The sequence below is a fragment of the Corvus cornix genome, chromosome Z, assembly GCF_000738735.6.
Source record: "Corvus cornix cornix isolate S_Up_H32 chromosome Z, ASM73873v5, whole genome shotgun sequence".
NCBI lineage: Eukaryota > Metazoa > Chordata > Aves > Passeriformes > Corvidae > Corvus > Corvus cornix.
Genome location: NC_046357.1, coordinates 66,547,888 through 66,571,616, shown reverse-complemented (window position 1 = coordinate 66,571,616; position 23,729 = coordinate 66,547,888). Strand labels below are relative to the sequence as shown.

At 38.9% G+C, this 23,729-nt stretch overlaps 1 protein-coding gene across 2 annotated transcripts in view; it reads left to right on the top strand.

Annotated features, from left to right (window-relative positions):
- The window catches only part of CERT1 (ceramide transporter 1), an 80,992-nt gene that overhangs the window by 426 nt on the left and 56,837 nt on the right, over positions 1-23,729 (top strand). For both annotated transcript variants that reach the window (XM_039567723.1, XM_039567722.1), the window contains exon 2: positions 3,341-3,475. In XM_039567723.1, the coding sequence (XP_039423657.1) occupies positions 3,341-3,475 (135 nt within the window). The remainder of the gene's footprint in view (positions 1-3,340; positions 3,476-23,729) is intronic.

Genomic DNA, 23,729 nt, shown 5'->3' with positions numbered 1-23,729 from the left:
GCCCGCGATCCTCTCCGCTGTCAGCCCCGACCGCCCCGGGGGCTCGGGCCGAGGGGCCCGGTGGCGGGGGGGCCGGGTGGCTCCGCGGGCGGCGCTGGCACTGCCGGGGCACCGCCACCTGACGGCGGAGCCGCTGCCAGGCAGAGCCGCGGCGCTCCCCCTCCCTCAGCCCCGCCGCCCCCCGCGCCCGGGGGAGCCTTTCGTCGGGCAGAGCCGCGCTCCCCGCCGCCCCCCGAGCCCGCCGGCCACACGCCGCGGGGCTCCGGCAGCCGCGCCAGGAGGGCGTCTCCCCGCGCCTCGGTCTCCGGCCGGAGCGGCGCCGGGCCTGGATGTCGCGGCTACCCGGGAGCTCCCGGAGGCACCAGCGGCCAGTGGTGGCTCCTCGGGAGCGGGCACGGCTTTTATTGCAAGTATCAAAACAGGGCAATGAAATACTCCTGCGGCAAGAGATAACGGGAGGAGCGGAAAGGGAAAATGGCTCTACGCCTTGTTTCCCCTTTTAAAAATAACCATAATTATTTTCTCTTTTGATGCTGATAGTAAGGTGACTTCCTAGCATGTGTGGGTTTATACTGGGAAATTTTATTTTTGAAAGTACTTTGGAGTTGAATATTGAATTAGTTCGTTTGAGTACGAATATTTAAATTTTTTTTATTACAGAAAGTATATTCAGAATAACGTTGAAATATCTGTAAGATTAAAGCACTGTGTTTTGAATTTTTTTCCTGCCCTACGCGATAAGGCTAGGCACAAGCCAACGTAGGAGGCACGGGATACAGAGATCTTAAACTGCCCTAGAAGAGTAGAAAACAACCATAACTAAGCTCACACAATTGTGAAGGACTTTGTGAACTCCTTCCAGCCTGAAAATGTTTCTAACCCCAGAGATAAGAGGAATGGTTAGGAGAAAAGAAGGATCTCTGCTTTCATTTACAAGATCTTACCTAATAATGGATGGGGGAAGGAGGGGATGAGATGGATGTGAGATGGTATTAGGGCAGTTACAATAAGAGGTTTTTGTTTGGTGGTGTTTTGCTGTTTTGGTTGCATTTTTCTCACAGCAAAGTTTTCCTTGGGTAAGATGCTTCCATCGTTAGAAGGGAAGTAATTTGTGGGATATAATTAATTCTTGTGTTAGCAAATTAAGTACAAAGTCCAGGTGCTCTTTCTCAGTGGTGTGGCAGGTGAAGCCATGGCTTCAGACATTCTAGCTGAGGTATCTGCAAACTTTTTACTTCTCTGGATGATTATGCTGAGTGTAGCAGAGACTGTCTTTCCCATGAGAACCCAGAATTTAATCTGAATAGTAAAGGATGGCAGAACCTGTTGCACTGAATATGTTTGAGAGGTAAGGTTACCTTTTGTTAGTTGATACCTCAGTAATAATTGAGGTAAACTAATTAAAATGGAATGATAGCATACTGAACTTTCTACTAAGGAAATATCTATTTTTAGTAACTTACTGTGTATAGTTAAGTTCTAAAATCAGAAATAGGCTGTAGTTCACTGTGTGCTTAGTAATGTTTCAGTAGTTCTGCCCTTCAGTAAAGAGAAAAGTTTTGAAGGAAATGGAGTAGTTTGGTAAGAGAAACTTGTTAGAGATATATCCTGCTGGTCTTCTGAAATGTTTTGAAACTCAAGGCTTTTTTCCATTGTGTTTCCTGCTAATGATTTTAAGAGGGATACAAAGAAAGAACTTCAGTGTGGAAGAGGCTTTCAGGAGGCATGAGAATCTAGATGCTTGGAAAAACACTGATCTTTTCTCTGCTGAAACCTCGTGCTTACCCAAGTATAGTTTAAGGAGTCTCTTAATTCATGGCACATTTGGATTGCAACAGCAAGGTTTGATTGCAACAGCGGATGCAAGATTCACTGCTGTATATGTTTCTTCGAACTTTTTCAGAGAAGGAAAGGTGCTTTTCCTTGGTTTTTTTTTTCCCCCAGATAACTTTGGACTCTGCCTTTCACATCTTGGGTGGAGTTGGGAACATGAGAGATAGGAAAAGAGGAAGGCAGGAAATAACATACCTCTATGACCGCTTGTGCTACCACTTCATGCACTAAGCACACTTGAGGCTTTCTTTAAGTAATGCTGTATTTAGCAATTAGATGTATTGAGAAATGAAAAAGGGCTTTCTATTTGGAGAACAAATCAAGGTCTTGCCTACATTTGAAAATTGTTAGGAATTTCTCAGCTATATTTTTTTTCCTTAGACTTCATCACCTTATTACTAAAGTTAACATGTAATTATGGAATGTGTTAACTAGTGTATGTAGTTTGAAGTGGGAACAAGATTGTTACTTGACTTTTCCCCCTCGTTTTTTAGATTGTGAAATGTTGAATAAAGGTTAGACTTAAATGTTAACCAGAGTTTTTCGTCAAAGAACATTTGATACAATCAAAGAAGTGCTTGCATGATAAGATTGGTTTTGATGCTTTTGTTTCTATTTTTATCAAATTTATAAAATTTGCACCTTGATTGATTAATAAATATCTGTGTATTGTCAGAATTATAGGATAGTCCTGATTTCCTATCAGTATCAGATGGTTTTATGAAGTTCATATGATTCTACAAAGTGCAGTCTGAAAGATGTTACAAATATAAGAATAGTAATCAGAGATTTTGGTCACTTCTTACTAGATCTCTCTAGTATTAATCCACACTTTGTTCTGGAATATTGGTTTTATTCAATGTGTGAATGTGGAGTCCCTAGAAAAATCTGAATAGCAAAAACATGATTGGATGTCTGCTGATAAGCAAGTATCTTCTTAGTGAAAGTAGTTAGAATTAAAATCTAAAGCAGTATCTATGGGCAATATTAAATTGATAAAGCACTGAGTTCTCTAAGCACTACAATAGTTATTTACTGTACTATGGGATAATGGCGTGTTTATATGTATATAAAGAGAACTTTATCTAACATTTTATGTAAAATAAATTATTCTGTGTTCCACTTAATCTTTTGGCCTAGCTCCTGATTTTAAATCAGGTGCCTAAACTCACCTTAGTCATTAATGTTCAGGTTTTTTCCCTCCCCCCGCTTTCCTCAATTTGTGTTATCTGTGTGTTTATTGCCTTTATTTTAGCTGGCCTTGGCAATGCAGTTGGAGTCCAGACATCTGTTGTCTTACTGACCCTTCAAAACAGCTGAGTTTTTGTGGCTTTAGGAGTTTGTAAAATTCTTCTAGAAGCTCTGAGCAGAAAATGTTCTCTGTTGGGAAGAACTTGTAAAAATAAGTTGCCTTTTTCTTTGGGTGCTCAAAAGCCTAGAAACTATCCATCATGCTTCTTTTACTGTTGTCTTTCCATTAGCTGATCTCTGGAAAATTTTTTTACAGTGGACCAACTACATTCATGGGTGGCAGGATCGATGGGTAGTTCTGAAAAGCAACACACTCAGTTATTACAAGTCTGAAGATGAAACAGAGTATGGCTGCAGAGGCTCTATCTGTCTGAGCAAGGCTGAGATTACAGTAAGTACATTTTTATTATTGCCATTATTCATGTTTGAGGTGCTATATATTTGTATCTGGTGAAAGAAAACATGGGTATGGCAAATTCTATTAGATCATCTACTTACAACATTTAGTGGCTTCAGTGGAACACTGTGCAGCAGGGCAAGGAATTCCTAATGTGAAAACAAACTCATTTAATTTGTGGCTTCAGCAAGCAGCTTTTCATTTCATTAGAGGGTTTTGTGGGTGAATAGACAACTGTCTGCCTTTGAAGGCTGCGAAGTTTTTTCCATGGGGCAATTTAAGACCCCAGAGCAACTTTCCAGAGGAGGTACCATCCTTCACAATCTTTTCTCTAGCAAGAGGGTGGTGGTTCTTTGACTATGGTTCTTGACTTTCTGAACACAACTCTGTAGGTTTCCAAAAGAAAATGTTCTTCTCTGTGTTTCTTTCTCTGAACAAGTTAGTCTGTTGCTGTTTTTGTCTAATGCTAAAAGATTCAGAATAGACTGATAAGAATAAAGAGCCTGTAAGTTGTTGTAAGTGAACACAACAAGTCTTATGAGGAGTGGCCGAGGGGGTTGGAGTTGCTTAATCTAGAGAAAAGGAGGCCGAGGGAGACCTTATTGCCCTCTACAACTACCTGAGAGGAGGTTGTAGCAAGGTGTGTTTCAGTCTCTTCTTCCAGATAGGAAGTGGAAGGATGACAGTAAATGCCCTCAGGTTATGTCGGGGGGGTTTAGATTACACAGTAAAAACGCTTCATAGAAGGGGCTGTAAAACACTGAAACAGGATGCCCAGGATAGTGGTGGAGTCACCATCCCTGCAAGCGTCAAAAAAAGTGTGGATATGGCACTTGATGACATCGTTTAATGGTGAATGTGGAGGTGGTGCTGGGTTGATGGTTGGATGATATTAGGTTTTTTCCCAACCTTTATGACTCCATGAAATCTTACAAAGATGAATTGGCCTTAGAAGATAAAGAAAAAAATCCGCATTTTTGTCTTTTAGAATTATGATACACATTATGACTAATGCTTGTCAAAAAGCGTGCTGTAGTCTTTCTGCAATACTGTTAAATAGTCAGTCCAGTTATGCGATTTAGAGTAAAAATAGCCGGACTTTCAGGTAGCACACAAATTCCTAGAGTAGTAGTGTTAGATCTTAGCATGTATGTTCTTATTCCACCAAATATGTGGAGTTTTTTCAAGCTGACTTAAAGGATGACAAACAAAAAGTATTCTTCCCTACTAATTATCATCTTACAAATAGAATTTTATTAAACACCTCTTGGTTTGGAAAAAAAAAAAAAAGACTGGATTGATTATGTCAACCAGATGCATTTTGGAGAAAAGCTTGTGAAGAAAAGGTTTTTACATTTAGATGTCTGTCAAGTATTGTAGTCATCTAAAAATTTAAACAGATCATGCCATCTATTTTATGCTATTTTTTTAAACTGTTTGAACTTTTAAAACTTCCTCACGATGCAGCTTAATCAGGAATTTATTGTACACTACAGTCTCTAGGAGTTCTTACTGAGGTGTACCTATGACAGTCTGTTGAGGCTATGATCAGAAATTCCAAAAATCTCTCAAATTAAGTAGCAAGATTTAGCATGCCAACCAGCCAGAGACAGGAAGGTGTTAGCAAGGATGTAGCCAAAGGAAATCTGCAGGCATGCTGTACAGCACATCTCAGCAGCCTGAATTCCAGTTGTGGTGGTGGAGTGACACTGCTATTGCTGCTGGAATGTTTTGGTACATTGCAGTTTATAAAGGGAAGCTGGTGAGCATGTCTTCAGACTAGGATGTATGTAACACTGGAACTTCTTATGTGTAACTTTTTTCTTCTTCTCCCTGGCACTTGTTACATCTGGTAACTTGGAGTTGAATTGATGCATCTGTTTTTAAGTTCTTGAACTTCTTGAATACATGGAGAAGGAATCAAAGGCAGCCGCAATTCTAAAGGTTAATCTGATATTTTAGTTCCATTTTTGTTCAGGCTCATGCTTTGTGAATGGTATTTGACAGTTCAGTTGATAGAAGGTATTCCTGAAAGCTAGTAAGTTCCAGTTAATTATATCTAGCTGCAATTAAAATTATTATTGTGTAAATTTTAGAATTTGAGGAATACTATTGGATCATTTCATGTCTCTCAGATATAGAAATCTGTCCTGTAATTATTCTCTCTTTATTTTTCAGAAGTTTAACTTTTTAAGCCAGAGTTTTAGCATTGATGCTTCTAGTTTGATAGTTGTTTAGTGGCAAATATTGTATTTTTTTAACTAATGTTTTTAATCGAAAATTGATTATGCTCAAAGATAAATGTTTAAAATGTTCTTCTTGAGGCACACAGTTGATCTGTACTTCTGTATCCTTAGGTATTATAGATTATAATTAGTCTTCACTAATAGTAAGCTTTCTAGCATGTATTTAAATGCATAGGAAAACACCAATAGCTGATAAAATAAGTGTTGAAATGCTAACGTGTGAAAACTACTTTTGTTGTCAGTGGAACTTACTATTTACTGAATGATTTGTGATTAATTTGGTAAGGAGGGAACGTCAGATTTCTTATTGGCTCTATGTTCAGTTGCCCTGATTTGATGTAGTTGAGATCTTAATCTTTAATATTTTTCGACAATCTTTCAAGTTCCCTTGATCTTGCTGATCCAGAGTCAGGCATATTAACTACTTCTATCTTAACCTGTTGTATTTCAGTGAAGTTTTCCTTGGCATGATGCAGGACATGAGTAGTATGAGATGGTATTGATAACTGTAATGTTCCCTTGTAGGAAAAGGTGGCTGGATTTTCATGAAGCTTTCTTTTAGGCACTCAGATTAGGTGTGCATGTTTGAATCTGATGGGGAATGTAATGATTTTCTGTGTGTAATTAATTCTACTGTTATTATAGAATGTCCAAATTTTGTTAGTGTGTAAGCATAAATTTGGAAAGCTGCTGTCACTCGGTAGTCTTACTGTACTTTTAGCAATGAAGATGAGTCTAATTATAAGTCATAGTATTAATTGAGACATGAATGTTGTACGCAGAAACCCACAGTTGCTTCTGCTCTTGTTTATCATTTATATTGCACTGGGTAGGGATTGATAGACAGATAATTTTACTGGGATATTTTGTAAGACACTCATCTCTCCTCTTTATTTGATGGAAGAATACTGGTTAAATCAACTTATTAGCATAGCTTTTTTGTGTGTTTCAAGTGCAGAATTATATTGTCATATGTCCAGAGTAGGTATGGCCTTGTGACAGTAGTTTTTAATTGAATGAAAAATATGGGATCTGGTTGGACTACTGGGACTGAAAGGAGCTGATTTCTCTGGAGTAGGGAACCACAGGATGAATATTTTACACTCACTGGATTACATCAAGTAATGAACTAGCCACATGAATTAAGTTTGGGGAAGGTTGATGAAAGTCAGTGTATGATGCTAACTGAGTTGCTTTTATCCAGGTAAGATAAAACACCTCAAAGGTGTTTAATTGGTTTATAGCAGGCTGGAGGCTGAAACTGAAGATAAACATTCTACTATGTGGTCAATGGATGAGATGAAACTATGGATATTATAAAAAGTTCATATATGGACAAACTTAAGCTTTGTTAGGTTAATCTAGCCTGGGCATACTAAATTACTGCTGTTGATGGTAGTCAGTGCCAGTTGGTCTTTATTAAGGATACCCTTCTTTATTTTAAAGCTTTGTAGTTCTTTCATTCTTGAAGTCAAACTTCCAGTGGGGAATTCTGCATACGAGATTAAGAATGAGTGTTCATGGCAGTACTGTAAGTGTGGATCCCTGGGACACGGTTTTGGAGTTGGAAGATCTAGGGTCTGTTAATAAAAGAACAAAAAGAAAATGCTCTGCAGAGCTGTAAGTCCAACTTTCAGGCAATCTGGTCCCTAAGCTGGTACTGGTTTTGCCTTGATTGCTGTGTTTATTCTTATAGTGCCATCACCACTGTTGTACAGAGTGACTTGCACTAATTCATGTAGTCATAGTGTGATAAATTAAGAATAACATGGTATGTTGTGCCCTCACTTCAGGCAATCTGAGAGGAAGGCCAGCACTAATTTAATCATGGTAGCAATTTCTATTAATAGATTCTCAAATCTCTTTATAAGAAAAAAAAAGTGTTTATCTGATGAATTCTAGGGGTTTTTCAGAAGGGATTTGCCTGGTCAGGATAGTTCTTCATGGATCTATACAGAACATCTTGAAAAATGCTTAGAGAAATGTAATGCATGATAAGGTTTTAAGAATGCTTAAATTCAGCTACGTGAGAACTTTCTATTTTTTGTCGCTAGAGGTGACTGCCTGCACAGGAAGAGTTCCAGAAGCTTATGTTCCAGTTTAAAGCTTCAGCTTTTCCAGTGATAGAATCTATATTTGCCATGTTGCTTTAATCCAGTGGTTGGTATTCTTCTTCTTTCCTGTGTGTGTTACTGATGTAGAAAAACTTACTGGTTTTAGTTGCTTAAACAAGATGCAGTAGCTGTGATGCAATGGTTTTCCTTGGCTTTGGTTATATTGCAATGATGTATATACATATCAAAACCTTTATGCAAACTTGCTATTGGTTTTTAGCTTGGGGTTTTTGGAGTACTTTGTTTTTATTGTGTTGCAAAGAGACAATTAGCTCTGTGGAACTGCCTGAACTAGGACTGAGCAATAAATTCAGTTTGCATAGTGGAGATACTTTCAAGTAAACTAGTTTGTTGGGGCTTTTTTCTTCCAGTTACAGCAATTGGAAAGCACAGTTGCTTAATGAAGGCAGTAATGACATTTTATATTGATATACAAATTGCTAGGCAGCCATTTATCTTTAGAATGGACTTCTAAAAGGTGTGGGGGTTGAGTATCTGTTGTGAATATCTGGAGCTCAGGACAAGCAAGAAGATAGAAAATGGAAGTCTGTCTGAGGGACAGCTTAGTGAATTGTCTTAGCCTTTTTTTGCCCCTAAGTAGTAATAAATTGTTATTGTAAAGAACTTCATAAATATTAATTTTATAAATTAGGGCAGATGTAAGCATGTGTTAGTTTCAGTTTACAAAAAGAACAAGAACACTATACCTGAAAGAGCTGAACTGTCAGTTTTCAATTTTAAATTTCTCATTTCCTTATATGTAGTCTGAAAAGAGACTGAAATGTTTGTATCCAGTAATCAGCCACTAAAAATAAAAAAACTTACTCCACTTTTTAAAGATAGTTAGTTGAACAGCCACCTTTCCTCACTGTAGTAGTATTTCTGTTTTATTTATAGAATGATACTGACCACCATTAATAATTGGGCACTTGTGAGAGGAAGTACAGATTGACATTTTTAAAAATAGATTGGCAAGTTAGCAGAAAATGCTTTATGTGTTCATCAGTTAAAACACATGCAGAGCCTTCCTATGAGTTTTTTCACAGAAACATTAGACCCTACAAATCTCTTAAGTTTTATAATAAAGATGTGTATTTTTAATTGAAGAAGATATCACTGCTAGAGAAATATTCTTAGTAGCATGAAAATCATGTCTTGCAAAACAGACTTCGAAAAATTCACCTTGACATTAACAGTATATTGATGTGTTTCTTTTACATTTTATACAGTGTGAAATCAAACAGTATTTTGGACTCAGTTGATGCAGTAGTGTATAGAAGTGGACCCCCTTGGAGGACTAATGTGGATTAAGTTTGGATTGATTTTTTTTTTTTTTCTAGCTACTGCTTCAAAATTTGATCTTGCTAACGTACCCGCTTATGATAAAAGAATGCTGTAATTGCAGTTTTTGTCTACTGTTAGGTTTCCTTGAGTTCGCTGCTAGTTGAGTTGAATGGGAACTGATAGGTTTTAGTTGGTGAAAGTTTTTATTTAAAAAGCTAAGACAGAAGTCCATGCCCTGGGCAGAAACACTAGCAGTAAATTTGTAGTAATTGCTAATCACTTGGGAAAATACTGTTTCCAACTGTCTGAGGTTGGAAAACAATCTATTTTAGTATGATGTGATGGGCATTTAATTGAATAATTAATTTTCTGTAATTTGATAAAGTGCCTCCTCAGCCTTAGTTGCTACTAAAAACATGACCTGAGTAAACTAAGACATATAATACAAGCCCTTACTAGGTTGGTGTTTATTTAGGACATGTGGCAATTAGTACTGTTAGGCTTTGGTCTGTGTCTCAATCAAGTAGCTAAATCTAGACTGGTGGGAGATTTTGGCTACATGGGAAATGGATTTTCTAAATAGAGGCAAATGTGGTTAGGAATACTTACTCATATGTGAAAGGCCTGAGGTGATTTTGTTCTGGAGAGGAAAATGGCAAAGAGCAACAGGGTAGTAAGGAAGGAAAAGGAAGTAAATGCCTAGGCAATAATGACACTGGGCTGCTGCTGGTGCAGCAGTGCAGCATGTGGAAGTTTCTTGAAATATGGGTTTCTTCTGGACAATTAGTTTTGGCATTCACATCCTCTGTACAAATTTATGTATGCCTCTGAGTTATCTGAACCAGCCATCGATGGGTTGATGTGAAGTGAAAATGTGTGTATATATCAAAGTTCTATGAAGTGCTAATATCCTTGTCAAGCAAAAAAACAATTATTTGGCATGGTAGAGAAAGGGATGATTTCTTCTGTAGTGTGTATTGGAGAAATTAAATCAGAAATGGAGAAATACACTTCCATATCAGCTCAGTGAGGCTGTTCTTTGTACTATGATGCAGGTTGTATAATAATTAAGATGTTAAAAAAAATCTATAATGTACATTAAACAGATATTTTAGCACTACTTAATATTGCTGAAGAATTAGTCTTTAGTACTTGAATATAACCATGTATTACCACACACTTGAAATAAGGGCTGTAATCCAGCTCTACTTCTGTCATCTTATTATCAGTGAGAATATTATTCTCCCACATGACTTTTTTATTAAGATAATTAAATGCTAACATGGTTCATTATTTGACATACACTTCAGGGTCATAATTCATGCCTGTGCTTTATATTGGAGCAGTTTCATGCTGTGGAGTATTTCTTACAGATATATACCATGTCTTAAATAATTTCAGTGTTTGCTTTAGGTATTAAAGCTATGATTTTATAACTCAGCAAATTTTTCTATGCTACTTGCAATCCTTATTCTTGCTCAATCTGAATTTATATGCATTTTCATAAGATTGATTTGTAGTTGATTTCTTGTTCATGAATACAGTTGGTTCATATATCACCCCCCCCAGGGCTGTAGTGTTGTTCAATAGTCCTCCTAGGCAACTCGCTGTTGATTAGCTGGTGTGTCTTGTGATAGCCATTAATGACATTTTCAACAGCTCTATTGAGGATTTGTACAATATTAGACCTCACTTTTGGATATGCATTCATAGAATACTAAGTTAAAAAGTCAGAATACTTTTTATCTACTAATATGCAGCTGCAGCTGGCCATCTCTTTTTTGGTGCTTCCTGAAGTCGCTAGCTTAACCATCCTTTCTGTTCGTGCATTCAGCGTAGTTTGTCATAGATGACTGCTTGAGTGTTGTTTTCTTCTTCTCCCAGTTCATCTTCTTGCCTCCTCCTTTAGGCATATACTTTAGTGGCTATATTCCCTTGTTTTTGTTGAATTCTAGTCAGGGTGAATTTGATCAAATAGTGTGGCCAACTTCACCACTTTTTAAATCTGCTTGATGTATCTTTCCTGTCAACTGAAGTCCATTATTCCGTAGTTAAGAGGACTAGTTGGAACAGAATTTACTACCCCAGGTCTCCAAGTACTTAACTGAGGCTGTATTGTAACTGGTGTCTTAAAGCTTTTTAAGCTGTTTGTCTTTTAAGGACAAGTGTTGCTCTTTCTTAAGTTCTCTTTTTCAGCTCTTTCAAAACTAATTATGTGTGCATATATAGCCATATATGTACACACATGCAAGTATATATATAAACAAAAAAAGAATAAGAGGTAGCTGTGATGGCAGAGTTTAGACTGACAATTCAGGTCAATTTTAAACTTCAGAATGAAAGCTTTTAGACTGACATTCATTAGCAACATGCCTTGTCCTTTTAATTAGTTCTTCCACATTGTTAATTATTGCTATATATTAGTTCTTACACAGTAACCATTATCATTAGGTATTCAAAGCTGTCACTTGTGTCTGACTTACATCCTAAATTATCTGTAACTATGCAGTGCCATAGAGCCAGTACCATATTTCCAGCCTGATATCTTTGTTCTTGATGGTGCTAGTTGCTGAGGCGAAGGTAACCTAATTGAAGAGCTCATCAGGGAGGGATGGGGAGGTGGATGACAGGACAGGTATAGAACTGAAGTGTGCATCTTTTGTCAAAACACACATACAGGCCTAAATTACGATCTTTTGTAAGCATGTTTTAATATATGATTGAGGTACCTGACGCTGGGCTGCATGTGGTGTGATGCTGGAGAGGTGTTCCTTTCCCAGGCTGCAGCCTTGTTGCTTCCTTGCCCTGTTGCTCAGTTGTTCGGGGCTTTTTCTTTTAAGTAGCAGCTGCTACCAAGAGCAAGAACAGCCTTCCCAGCTGTGGAGGTTGCATGTCTTCACTGACCAGTATTTGACCATTAAGGAATTGTTTATGGTTCTGGGGCCTCTGCTTTTCATCTGTGTCTATAGTTTCAAGGTCTTTGATAGCTGGTGCTTAAATTTCATATCATAACAAGAGACACCTGGTTCCAAGGTCTAGTTCAAAGAGCCAGTTTTCATAACAAGTTAATAATGAGATCAACAGGATGGCGAATTGCATAGTTAGCATAAGTCCTGTTGCTAATAATGTTAGTACTGCATTTATAGAAATGCTTATACAGTTGTACTGTGTTAAGTTGCTTATGTTTGGATTCAAACCAAGCTAATCTTAAGTCTTAGTATGGTGCTTTTGCAGGTACAGCAGGCCTCTGTTCTAGCTGGAGTACCACTGATTTCGTAGAATCAGAATTTCCATTCCCATGACTGTGAATCTAAGTCCAGAATGCTCTGCTCTATCCGTCAGCCCAATGTAGTGCTGTGAAGCATGGCTTTTCTCTTAGGGTAGAGTACCTTCTCTGGATACTCATCATTTTCTTGTGAAATCCATATTGTTCTGTTGCCACTGGTGTATGTGAGAGTGTTGAGTCTCCCGTGCCACACTGCAGTACATCGTGTGAGATACAACTAAACTAATAATATACAGATAGTTATTTCTAGAAGTGCGAGTGTGATTCCTGCTCCCATATTTGAATGTCCAATAAAAATAAACTTTAAAAAAAGTGGCTCATACAGTGTTTCTGCATTCTCTAAAGTTGGTACAAAATTGCTTGGCTTCCTTCCTGATTAATAACTCTAGCTTCTTGCTGTATATTATGGGATTCTTAAGAAATTTAATGTGGTGATTTCTAATCAATTCTAGCTTGATGTTTTTCTATGATATAATTATCTTGGGTTTTATTTTTCCTTTGGCTGACGCATGTTGTTGTTGGATAATGCAAACATTTTGCTCCAACTGGAAACCTGAGAAGTATCATATGGATTTATCTGCAAGGGATTCGCTTTGACTTGGTTCTCACCAAAACAATAACATGTATGCTTCAATTTCCGTAACTAATAATTAGCTCTAAAGGTAAGTTTTATGAGTTAGACCAAGTTTCAAGTTCTTCAGACTATGTTTAAACAGGACAGACCCACTAGTTATATCTTGATTTCTCTCTGTGTGTATCTAAATCTGTTAATACCAACTCACTAATCCGTGGAGCTTTTACATGTATCCGTACTCACTAGTAGATCGCTTAAGGTGATGGCTGCAAGCACATGCTGGTTTACAACTATTTCAGTCTTGCCCTCTTTCTTCTAGTAACATAGTGCCATTCCATGTCTTCGACTAAAGTTTAGCTGACACTTCAAGTGCACATTTGTTATACTTTAGGTCTTGCTATTGCAAGCAATTGGTTTTTTAATAGGCACTTGAGAATAGCAGTGTCAGGGGTATGTTTACATATAAACTAATACAGTATGACTTGATACTATGTACTAATTCTACTTCATTAACACAGAAATAATTTGATAAAATACTAATCTAAAAAATCATGTGCTGTAAGATACTGTCCTGTAAGATAGATGATTACTCACAAAAAATATGAAAATTGGTTTTATATGATCACTTTTGCATCTGAATCTATTCAGCAGGTGTGCAGAAAACCAGATTGACCAGGTTTACACCTGAGGTCTCTAGATTTCAAATTTTAAATGTGGTTTCAGTACTAAAGTAACGTACAATGTATACTTGATCCAGACTTAAAAGGGCAGTTCTCCCATGAGAGAGCTTCTTTGCAATGGATTAAAGCAAGCTAATTTTAAATTTGCATACCATGCTATCAAACTAATTTTAAATTCAGCTTACCATGCTTCTGCTTTCACTGCTTTCTACTTTAACTAGGTTTTGAAAAGGTAAGATCATTATTTAAAAGGAAAATAAGTGTTGAAAGGCATTTTGAAAAGAAAATACCCTGGCTAAAGACCTGAAATGGAATATTTGGGTAGTAGCAAAGAATGTAAAAACATTTAATATGCTTTTATATTTTTAAGCCTGTTTTCTTGATAAGCTTTTTTTCTACATGTGTAAATATACCATTATGAGAAAGTTTTCTTTTTAATGTGGTAATGAACAAGCATTTAGATATCCCATGTTTTGCTGCTAAAGGTTTATCACTTTCAATAGGCATAGAACTGTCTTGTTTACTTGCTTGTTTGTAATAAGGTTTTCCTATACTGTTGTAAAAAAAATACAGTACATATCAATGTAAAAAGAATACAGCCAGTCAGTGTAACTAAAAAGTGGGTTCTTATTGCTTAAGAATAACAACAAGAAAAGGCAAGACATTGTAGTCCAGTGTTTCTATTAGGTTTTTACTGATTTTAGAACTCAGAAAGGGAAACCAGAATTTTGTATTGTGACTCTTGATAGACCTTAATTCACCAGGTTTGTGGATCCACTTGGCTTTTCTTGGGGTAGTACTGGGGGCAAATATTAAAAATATATGAAATTAGAACTTGCAGTGTCTTTTGGGACTTCAGTACATTTTAAATAAAATGTATTATAAGCAATGAAGTATAATGCTTTCTTTAAGTTGTTCCATCCTGAGACTTAGATCTAGGATAGATATTGATATTAAAAAATCCTTGCAAAATTAATTACTTTAGTAACTTCAATGTTTATAGTTTTAAAGCCAAGTGTCTTCAAAAATAAGTCATAGTTACAGAAGGATCTTGATGACCTTTTATGATTGCACTAAGCGTACCTGGTGGGGCTGGTGTGTGTCACGCAGCCTCTGTGAGGAGATTCCAGGTTGTCCTGCACAGAACATGGTCAGCTTCAGCAGACCAAGTGCAGGGCACAGCTGAGCCCCACCCACCGCCACTGTGATGATACCTCAAGGTAAAAAGAGTTAAATAGCAAAAATGCTGCTCAGCAGTGTGTGAGAAAGAGAGGAGTGAGGAAAAGGTGTGAGAAAACAGCTGTGTGGGCAGGAAGAGACGCTCCAGCCACCGAGCAGAGATCCCTTGCTGCCTGTATAGGAAAGCATTGTGCAGGCATTTTTGTGTAACTTGTGTAGAGAACCACACCAGACCAGACGACCACATTGCAACCTGTTTTGAACCCAGCCATGGCAGCTGGAAATGTCCTGGCAGAGACAGCAGCCTCCAAAGAGTCCATGCTGTGACAAGTTTACCCTGAAGAATTGCACTGATGGATACAGTTCTTGCTGGAGCGTGTAAAAGCATGAGGAAGGAGTGGCAGAATTAAATTGTTACCAACTGACCATAGCCCTCATTCCCAATCCCTCGTCCCTGTGTTTTTACTTCTGTCTTGTTTCTCGCCATCCAACTCTACTTGGCAAAAAATTAAGTCAGTTCTCTTCAAGTCAAATCTGTTTGACCGTGCTGGCAGTAGGTAAGTGATCTCCCTGTCTTTATCTTGACCCACGAGCTTTTCATTGGCTCTGGAGAGAAATAGTCTAACTTGAAAAATACTACTATTTACTATTTAATGAGGCACTAAAGTGTTTTGACTGGTCTTGTCTGGTAAAATCCTAACCATGCATTATATTATTTGGTAAAATACATATTGTGATTCAGCTGATACAATTTTTCCATTGATGACTTTAAGTATTATTCACCACCTAGAATGCAAATTCAAAATCGTGTCAGTGGTACTTCATTTCACTATCTTTCTGTTCAAAGCTTTTTCATAAGTTAGCATGTTTTCAGACATCTTACATTTTGGAAGCAGAGGACAATTTCTTCTCAGTTTGGATCTCTCATAAATGAAATGCTTTCAAAAAATTATTTTAAGACATGCATTTTTTGAAACTTGGCTGAGATTTTTGACTTGCTTTTTTCTAGTTAACTTACCACAGCTTTTCCCAGTTCCAAACTGGTTTTGCATGGGAGCTGAAATACAGTTTTCATGTGTGCTTTTAGAACTAATTCCTTCAGTGGTACAGCACAAATCTTAAAAGTAAACTTTTTACTTTGGGGTTTTTGTTAGCGTCTCAATGTAGGTTCATGTAGAATGTGTTCGTATAGCTTTTTTTTTTTTCCTGGTATCAAATAAGTTCTTTTTTGCCTTTATTCCCACAGCCAAACTACGCACTTTGGTATTGGCCTCAATTCTCAGTAACTGCAATGGTTTTTTTGCTTTGATACACGTTGCTTACTGAAAATTATGGAGTGATTTTTTTTGTTGTTGTTTTCTTTATTTAATGTTGTTGCCTGCTACATTGCATTGCTTTCCCTTTTTCTTATTCCATCAGGTAAACTAATTTTTAAGGTGCTTAGTATGTTATTTCTATAGCTTATCATATATTGTGTCTTCTCTTTTTTTAACATAGGATACTGGTTTTGTCCATTGCATCGTAAATTATCGCATGCACATTTCTCCGTTTGTCCAGTTTGCTGCCTTCTGTTGTGAGGTTTCCTTGCTTATGGGTGAATACAGTGCTCTTTTTCTGTCTGTTTCGAAAGTAATACCATGTTACAGATGCAATTTATTTTTTTCTGATCATTGCTTGAGCCTCTCTGTCCTTTCTTGTCCTATCCATATTATCCTGGAGTGATCTTTTGAATTTCCTGTTGAAAACTTGAGAGGATAGAGGTGGTTTTGGAATTTGAATGAATACATCCAGGTCCAGAACCTATTGAATGATCTATGAAAACAAGCAAATCCGTAGGTTTGTGGTAACTACTCTGAACATATTTCTTTTTTTCTTTTTTTTTCTTTTTTTAAATTTTTTTGGTGGGGGGGGTAGGGTTTTTTTGTTTGTTGGCGGAGGGGGGTTGGTTTTTTTGTGGAGGAAGTGGTAGTTTGTTCAGGTACTTTGTAACTGGAGGATTTCAGGAAGTTCAAGAACAGTGCAAAAAGGACGCTCTTTCCTCAATCCCATGCAAATGGTGAAAAAAACTAACCAACAGATAAATTTTACCTTGCATGGTAGCACAGTGACATTGTTCATGTGGAAAAAGTTGTGTGTTCAGCTCTTTTGAGCTGGAAACATTGGTTATGAATAGCTATAGTCTGGCTTGTATCTCGTTTCCCAGGGTATAACTTTTCATGTCTACTTTCATAAGAGGTATTTAAGTTGGAACTGGTGAAGTTTGCTGTATTTAAAAGATTTACAGGCGTATTAACATGAAAGATGCGTGTAAATCAGAGTTGTAAAGTGGTGTTTTGCTATTTCCTCAGCAGATGAAGCAAAGGGCAGAATGCACCAAGTTGTATTCTAAGAGGAAAAGAAATGATTGTGGAGTGATTTGTCCCTATACACATGCTACATGCAGAAAAAAAAAGTCTGCAGGCATGAGTTACAGCATTTGCATCAATGAAATATATGCAAAACAGTTTACTTAAGTCAGTTTTATTTGATAAGTCTTTTTTTGTTTCTTAAAGCTACTAAAAATGCCAATACTCAGCTTTTAGGTACTCTAAGGCATATATGTGTAGGCTATTTTTTAAAGAAAAAAATCTGTACCAAAACTTGAGTTTGTTTTCTCAATTTTCAGTTAAGTAACTTCTGATTGACACCATACTCAAACCTGTTCGGAAAAAAGAATGTGAAGTTCTCTTGAGTTGCTTTGAGTTGCACTAAGAGAAGCAAAAGGGGAACATCAGGTTTCGTGTTTCAGCTTAGGCTGTATGACAGCCTCTGTTGAATTTATGCTAGTGACATTCATGTCTGAGAACTAAGGAATTGCAGTTTTCATTTTTTGTAGGCCTCTACTGTTTGTCTTGTGTCATAGTTCCCTGCTCAGGATTTTCTTAATAAGAAAAACCTTCAAAATTTTAAAATAATTTTAGCTTAGATAAATTCTAGTTCTGCAATGAGAATAGTGGCAGAAGCACACTTTAATAATTGTAATATGCAGACTTGAGTTGTATCTGCTGTGAATCACGCTGGCTTTCCTCTGTAAGGAAAGGACAAAATGCCATGAACACCATTTGGAGTAGTGAGAGAGAAAGCGAAAGTTTCTTCATTCAAGGCTTGGTTTTGGGTTTTTTCTCCCACAGAGTACTCTTGAGGGTTATAAAGTATATAAAAACACTTAATCTTTCCTGTGTGATTTGCCTTAAGCACCTGAACCAGTATTTTTCAAGCAGATACTGCTCTGAAGCTTGTTTTATGAATATCTCAGGCTTGACAGCTCTATAGCAGGAAGGATTTTGTGGCAATGCAATCAGCTATGACTCATGAGACCTGAGCTGGCTACCAACTTCCTCAGTAACTGTAGCCAAGTAAGTGTTTTTTCCTGTAAACTGTTCTTACTTAGAAAAGTTTAAAATTTAAGAGCTATTATCCGTTGGTTTTGGAAGGATCTAGGATGCTTGAATACTTGGAATTGCCATTCTTTCTGCAGGATTCTCTGTTGGAAAAAAGGTTAGGAGTCATACAGAAAGAGGGTTTGAGGATGCTGGGGGCCTATTTCTTGCAGCACATGCTTGAATGGAGTTATGATTTAGCTGTGGAGCCTTTTTGTTGATTTTGGTTTTTTTTCATGTGGGCTCTCGAAGGAGCCCTTGACATACACAGAGGTTGCCTCTGCCCCAGACTCTTAAGTCTGTCCAACTCAGCTTTGAAAATGCTGTAAATCTTTTCAGGTGCTCCCATTCAAAGTGTCTTGATCAGGGTTTTATTCCCCAGTGCCCTCTCAATTTATGTTTGTTGCTTAAGACTGCTGTGGGGTGGGAAAAAGCAGCTGAAGTTCTCCAAGGTGCTTTAAAGCCCAGGGGTAGATGGTGAACTCCTACTTGCTTCCTGCTTCCCTGCATAACTAAAACATTCCTCTTTCTTGCCTTATCTTGATTGTGAAAGGTCATTAGGACATATCCTGGCCTCAGCACATGTCCTTCGCTTGTTACGGATGAAAATCCCTATTTATCCTCCAAAGTCTTGTCATGTGACTGGATAAGAACTGTACCATTTTATAACAGCTTCTGAGTGGAAAGGGGAAAGGGAACACTAGGCTGGAAACAGTGAGCCTCAAAAAAAAAAAGAGATCTAAATGAAATGGGTTGAGGTCTACAGGAAAGAAAGTGAAGAGAAATGGAAGAACTTCCAGGGAGCGTAAAGGAGAGAGTCAAACTAGTCTGATGAGTGTCATGGGTTAGCAAGCATAGTCCCGGAAGTTCTTGCTAAGGGGTGCTTACAGTTTCCTCTGTGACCTGACAGAACCTATCAGCTGGCCAGTTTGAATATGGACAATTCTTTAAGCCACTTAAAGTTGTGACCACCTCTGTGATCCACACTTAAGAATAGACAAACCCCCCTCCAAGCTCTCTCTCGTTTCCGGCGCTGGCACAGGTGGCTGCGCGCCCCGTGTGGGGGCCAGCGGGCCCGGCAGGCCCTGCTTGGGCCAGGCCGGGCCAGGCCACGGGCCATCCTGGAGTCGATGGACCTGTTCCAGCCGTGGAACCCCCCCACATCCCTGCTATGTGCAGACAGAGCAGCCCGGCTCCCCCTCTCCAGTGCAGCCAAGATTCAGGTGAAGCTGCACCGATGTCTGGCAAAAGATCATGTGAGCAACAGAGATAATCGACATTCCAGCTGCAAGGCCTAGGTGAGATTAACCCTTTTAGTGCTGTGAAGAGCTGAAAACCTGAGGGAGAAGAAGGAGATGCTTAGAGCTGAAATTCTGCTGTAAAGCTATGATGCATCAGAGTACCTGTTGTAATTTCATGAAGGCATGGGGGGTGGAGCCTTCAACTTGTACTTGAGAGCAAAAGCACCTGCGCTGAGCTAGGCAGATGCTGAAGCAGCTGTAATTTCATGAGAAATTTGAACGGGGAGAGATGGAAGCAATGAGGACTTTTGTTCCAAATGGAAAAGGAGAAAACCTCAGTTCCTAGAGATGCTCCCAGAGATAGTCCTAAAGATGAAGATGAGGAGGACCCTTTGCTCCCAGGGAAGGAGGAGGGCCTCTATTCTTAGAGATGAAATGCTCCCAGAGATGGGTGAAGAGAACTTTTGTTTCTGAATGGCTCAACCTTAAAATTATACCCCAGCAATTTCAAGAGTGGACCCTCGAAAGCAGTTGTGGGGAAAGCTGCAAGTCGTGGGAAGGGACTCACATGTGAGCAGAGAACCAACCCGGGCGGCTGTCTCGTTGTGATAATGTTTTCATATCATGGGCAAGAGAGACTCCTCTTCCTAAATGGACTGAACAAGGTTATTATGGAAGTGATAAACAGACTGAACATCTCAAGGGTTGTCTTTTTACATTGTCACTGGGAGCAGGGAGAAAGGTGGGGGGAGAAGTGTTCTGAAGGTGTGGTATGATTTTTTTTTTTCCCTTCTTTTAGGTCTATTACTAAACTTCCTTATATTCTTTCAAGTTTGGTGCCTGCTTTGCATTTCTCCTAATTCTCATCTCTCAGAAGGTTAACAGTAATGAGTATTTTGGACCAAACCACTACACTAAATTGGTGTTTCTGCCCCGTTACAAACCAAACCCGCTACAATGAGAATGTTAGAAAAATAAAGGACAGACCTGAGAAGTTGTGAATAACACTTTGTGATCTTTGCTAGATGCAGCTACAGAAAACAATATACACACTTACAGCCAGAGGTAGACCAAGGAAGTTTGTCTATAGCTTGCGGGGAGGAGAAAGTAACAGATGATGCCAAAGAGTTACATACAGAAATCTGCCAAGTTATTGGTGAAAATGAAATGTGAACTCTGTACTGGTTGAGAAGGGGGTTAATCGACAACAACCTGATTTGTTTTGTGTTAAGAAAAAAACACATCACATGATTCAGGTGATTTATTTGTCTTTTGTGTTCAGTTAATTCAGGGTTCTTCCAACAAAGCATGTTTTCAAAAAAAAAAAAAAAAACAGAGGAAAAGGATGATGAACAATTATTTCAGTTGCCAAAAATATATGGAATATAGTCAATTAATACATACTATAGGATGTTAAATATGTAAACAGCTAATAATGTATCACCTGCCTAACTTCCTTTTGAAGCATATTTAACCTTGTTAATGGTTTTTTCTTTAAGCAACTTGGTCTAACAGGATCACCTGATCAGCTGTTTTTTTTGTAACATGGAACTGCACACTGAGCTCAGTATAACCCTAGACCTGATTTATAGAATCACAGAATATGCTGAGTTGGAAGGGATGCATCAGGATCATTGAGTCCAACTCCTGGCCCTGCACAGGACAGCCTCAAGGATCACACTATGTGCCCAAGAGCATCATCCAAACACATCTTGAACTCTGTCAGGCTGGTGCTGTGACCACTTCCCTGGGGAGCCTCTTCCAGTGCCCAACAACCCTCTGGGTTAAAAACTTTTTCCGGATATCTAACCTAAGCCTCCCCTGACTCAGCTTCATGCCATTTCCTCAGGTCCTGTTGCTGGTCATGTTAGTGAAGAGATCAGTGTCTGCCCCACTCCTTTCCCTCGTGAGGATATCGTGAGGCTATTGAAGACCACAATGAGGTCTCCCCTCAGTATCCTCTTCTCCAGGCTGAACAAAGCAAGTGTCCTCAGCCTCTCCTCATAAGGCTTCCCCTCCAATCCCTTCACCATCTTCATGGCCCTCCTTTGGATGCTCTCTAATAGCTTTATGTCTTTCTTATATTGCTGTGCCTGAACCTGTGCACAGTGCTGGAGGTGAGACTGCACCAGTGCAGAGCAGAGTGGGACAATCTCCTCCTTTGACTGGCTGGTCAATTATATATAGAGAGAGAGAGAGAGGGAAAGAGATGACTTAGTCTCTTAACTACATGTAATGCAGAAGTGTGTATGCCATAAATGGCCCACAAAAGTGTTTAAAAGTTTTAGCTAGACCTCAGAGAAAACATTTTCTTTCCGTGTCTTAGCAACGAGGCATGGATTTTCAAATATATTAAAAGCTGCTTTGGAAAGAAGGGGAGTACAAAAACCTCCCTTTGAAAAGAACAGAGGTGATAGTCTTAAGTTGCATTAGAAAATGTTTAGGTTAGAGATGAGATTCAGGGGACGGCAAGGATGGTTGTGAACTGAAGTAAGTGCACTGTATGGAAGTGTGGCATCAGTAGTGCTGCAGGCTTTTAAGGTTAATTTTGGCAAGTCTTTCTAATCACATATAATGTAATTGCTTATAACTCTTCCCAAAAGACTTCAAGAATGAGAGATCAATCTGACGAATGCTGTCACATCAGGAGAAACCTTGATAGCTAATCTTCCTACACTTTCTGTTTGGCTGATCTTTTGGAATATCTTTGATTATTGTAGATGCATGTCCCCCATCACGTGACTGAATGAGGGCCTGTCAGACGAGCGGCTGGGAATAGGCATATAAGCATGACACATTGCCTTGGCAAGTTTGCTGTTCTAAAGCAGAGGAACTTCTTTTACATGTATCGTAATAATAGAAAATGCAGCTTGAAGAAGAGGGGCCTGGACTAGGAGGCTTGGTGTCCTGTATTGGGTCTATGTGGCAAGTTCTGGTAGCAGGGAGGCTACAGATACAACTTCTATGTGCAGATGCAGAAGTTGCATTCATATCTCACAGGCTCAGTTCTGTCTGTCTCCAAGAGGGACCTGCTGATGGCCAAAACTGAGCTAATCAGTGATGATGGTATATTGCCTCTGTGATAAGATACTTGAGGAAGTGTAAAAACTGCTGTGCAACAGGGATTGGGAAAGAGGGCTGAGAATACGTGAGAGCCACAGCTCTGCAGACACAGAGGTAGGTGAGGAAGGAGGGGAAAGACATGGTCAAGTGCTGGAGCATAGATTACCCTGCAGCCTGTGGGGCAGACGGTGGTAAGGCAGCTTGTCTCCCTGCAGCCCATGAGCATCTACGGGCTGTGGGAAACCCATGCTGGAGCAGGCTCCTAGCAGGACCTGTGGCCCCATGGAGAGAGGAGCCCAAGTTGTAGCAGGTTTGCTGGCAGGACTTGTGACCCCGTGGGAGACCCATGCTGGAGCAGGCTGTGTCTGAAGGACTGTGGAAAGGACCCACACTGGAGCAGTTCATGAAGAGCTGCAGCCCTTAGGAAGGACCCATGTTGGAGAAGACCACAGAGGTCTATATCCCATGAGAAAGTTCTTATGCTGGAACAGGGAAAAAGCATGAGGAAGGAGTGACAGAAAGTGTTTGGGCTGACTGCATCTCCCATTCCCTGTTGCCCTGCAGTGCTTGGGGGAATGAAGTAGAGGAAAATAGCTAGTGAAGTTGAGGCTGGTAAGGAGTGGGATGCCTTTAATTTTTTTATTATCTTACTCTGATTTGATTGGTAATAAATGAAATTATTTTCTCTGAGTCAAGTCTGTTTTGCCTGTGGCATTAATTGGTGAGTGATCTCCCTGTCCTTATCTCAATTCATTAGTTTTTCGTCATATTCTCTCTCCTCTCTCCTGCTGAGAGTAACGATTAAGGCTTTGGTGGGCACCTGGCATCCAGCTGGGGTCAAACAACCTCATGTCCCTTTTTACACCCCTTTGCCTGGTTCAGTGAAGGCAAAGGAGTGTACAGAACCAGTTTTGGAAGTTTTTTGAATTCAATTAACTTGAGATAGGTAATTAGTAGCTGTAGTTGTTTGACTTGATTGTGAATTCTTAGAGTTGCTGGAGACTTTTCCTATGGGAAATCTAAATTTCTTTAAAATTGAGCATTCAGATGCTTGACCAAATACACAAGGCTTTAAGCTTACACTTTGGTTTTTTAATGCACTTCTGTTAAACTGTTTCTAGCTTGTTTTTTTATTTGGTAATTTGAATTATGTTATACTTTT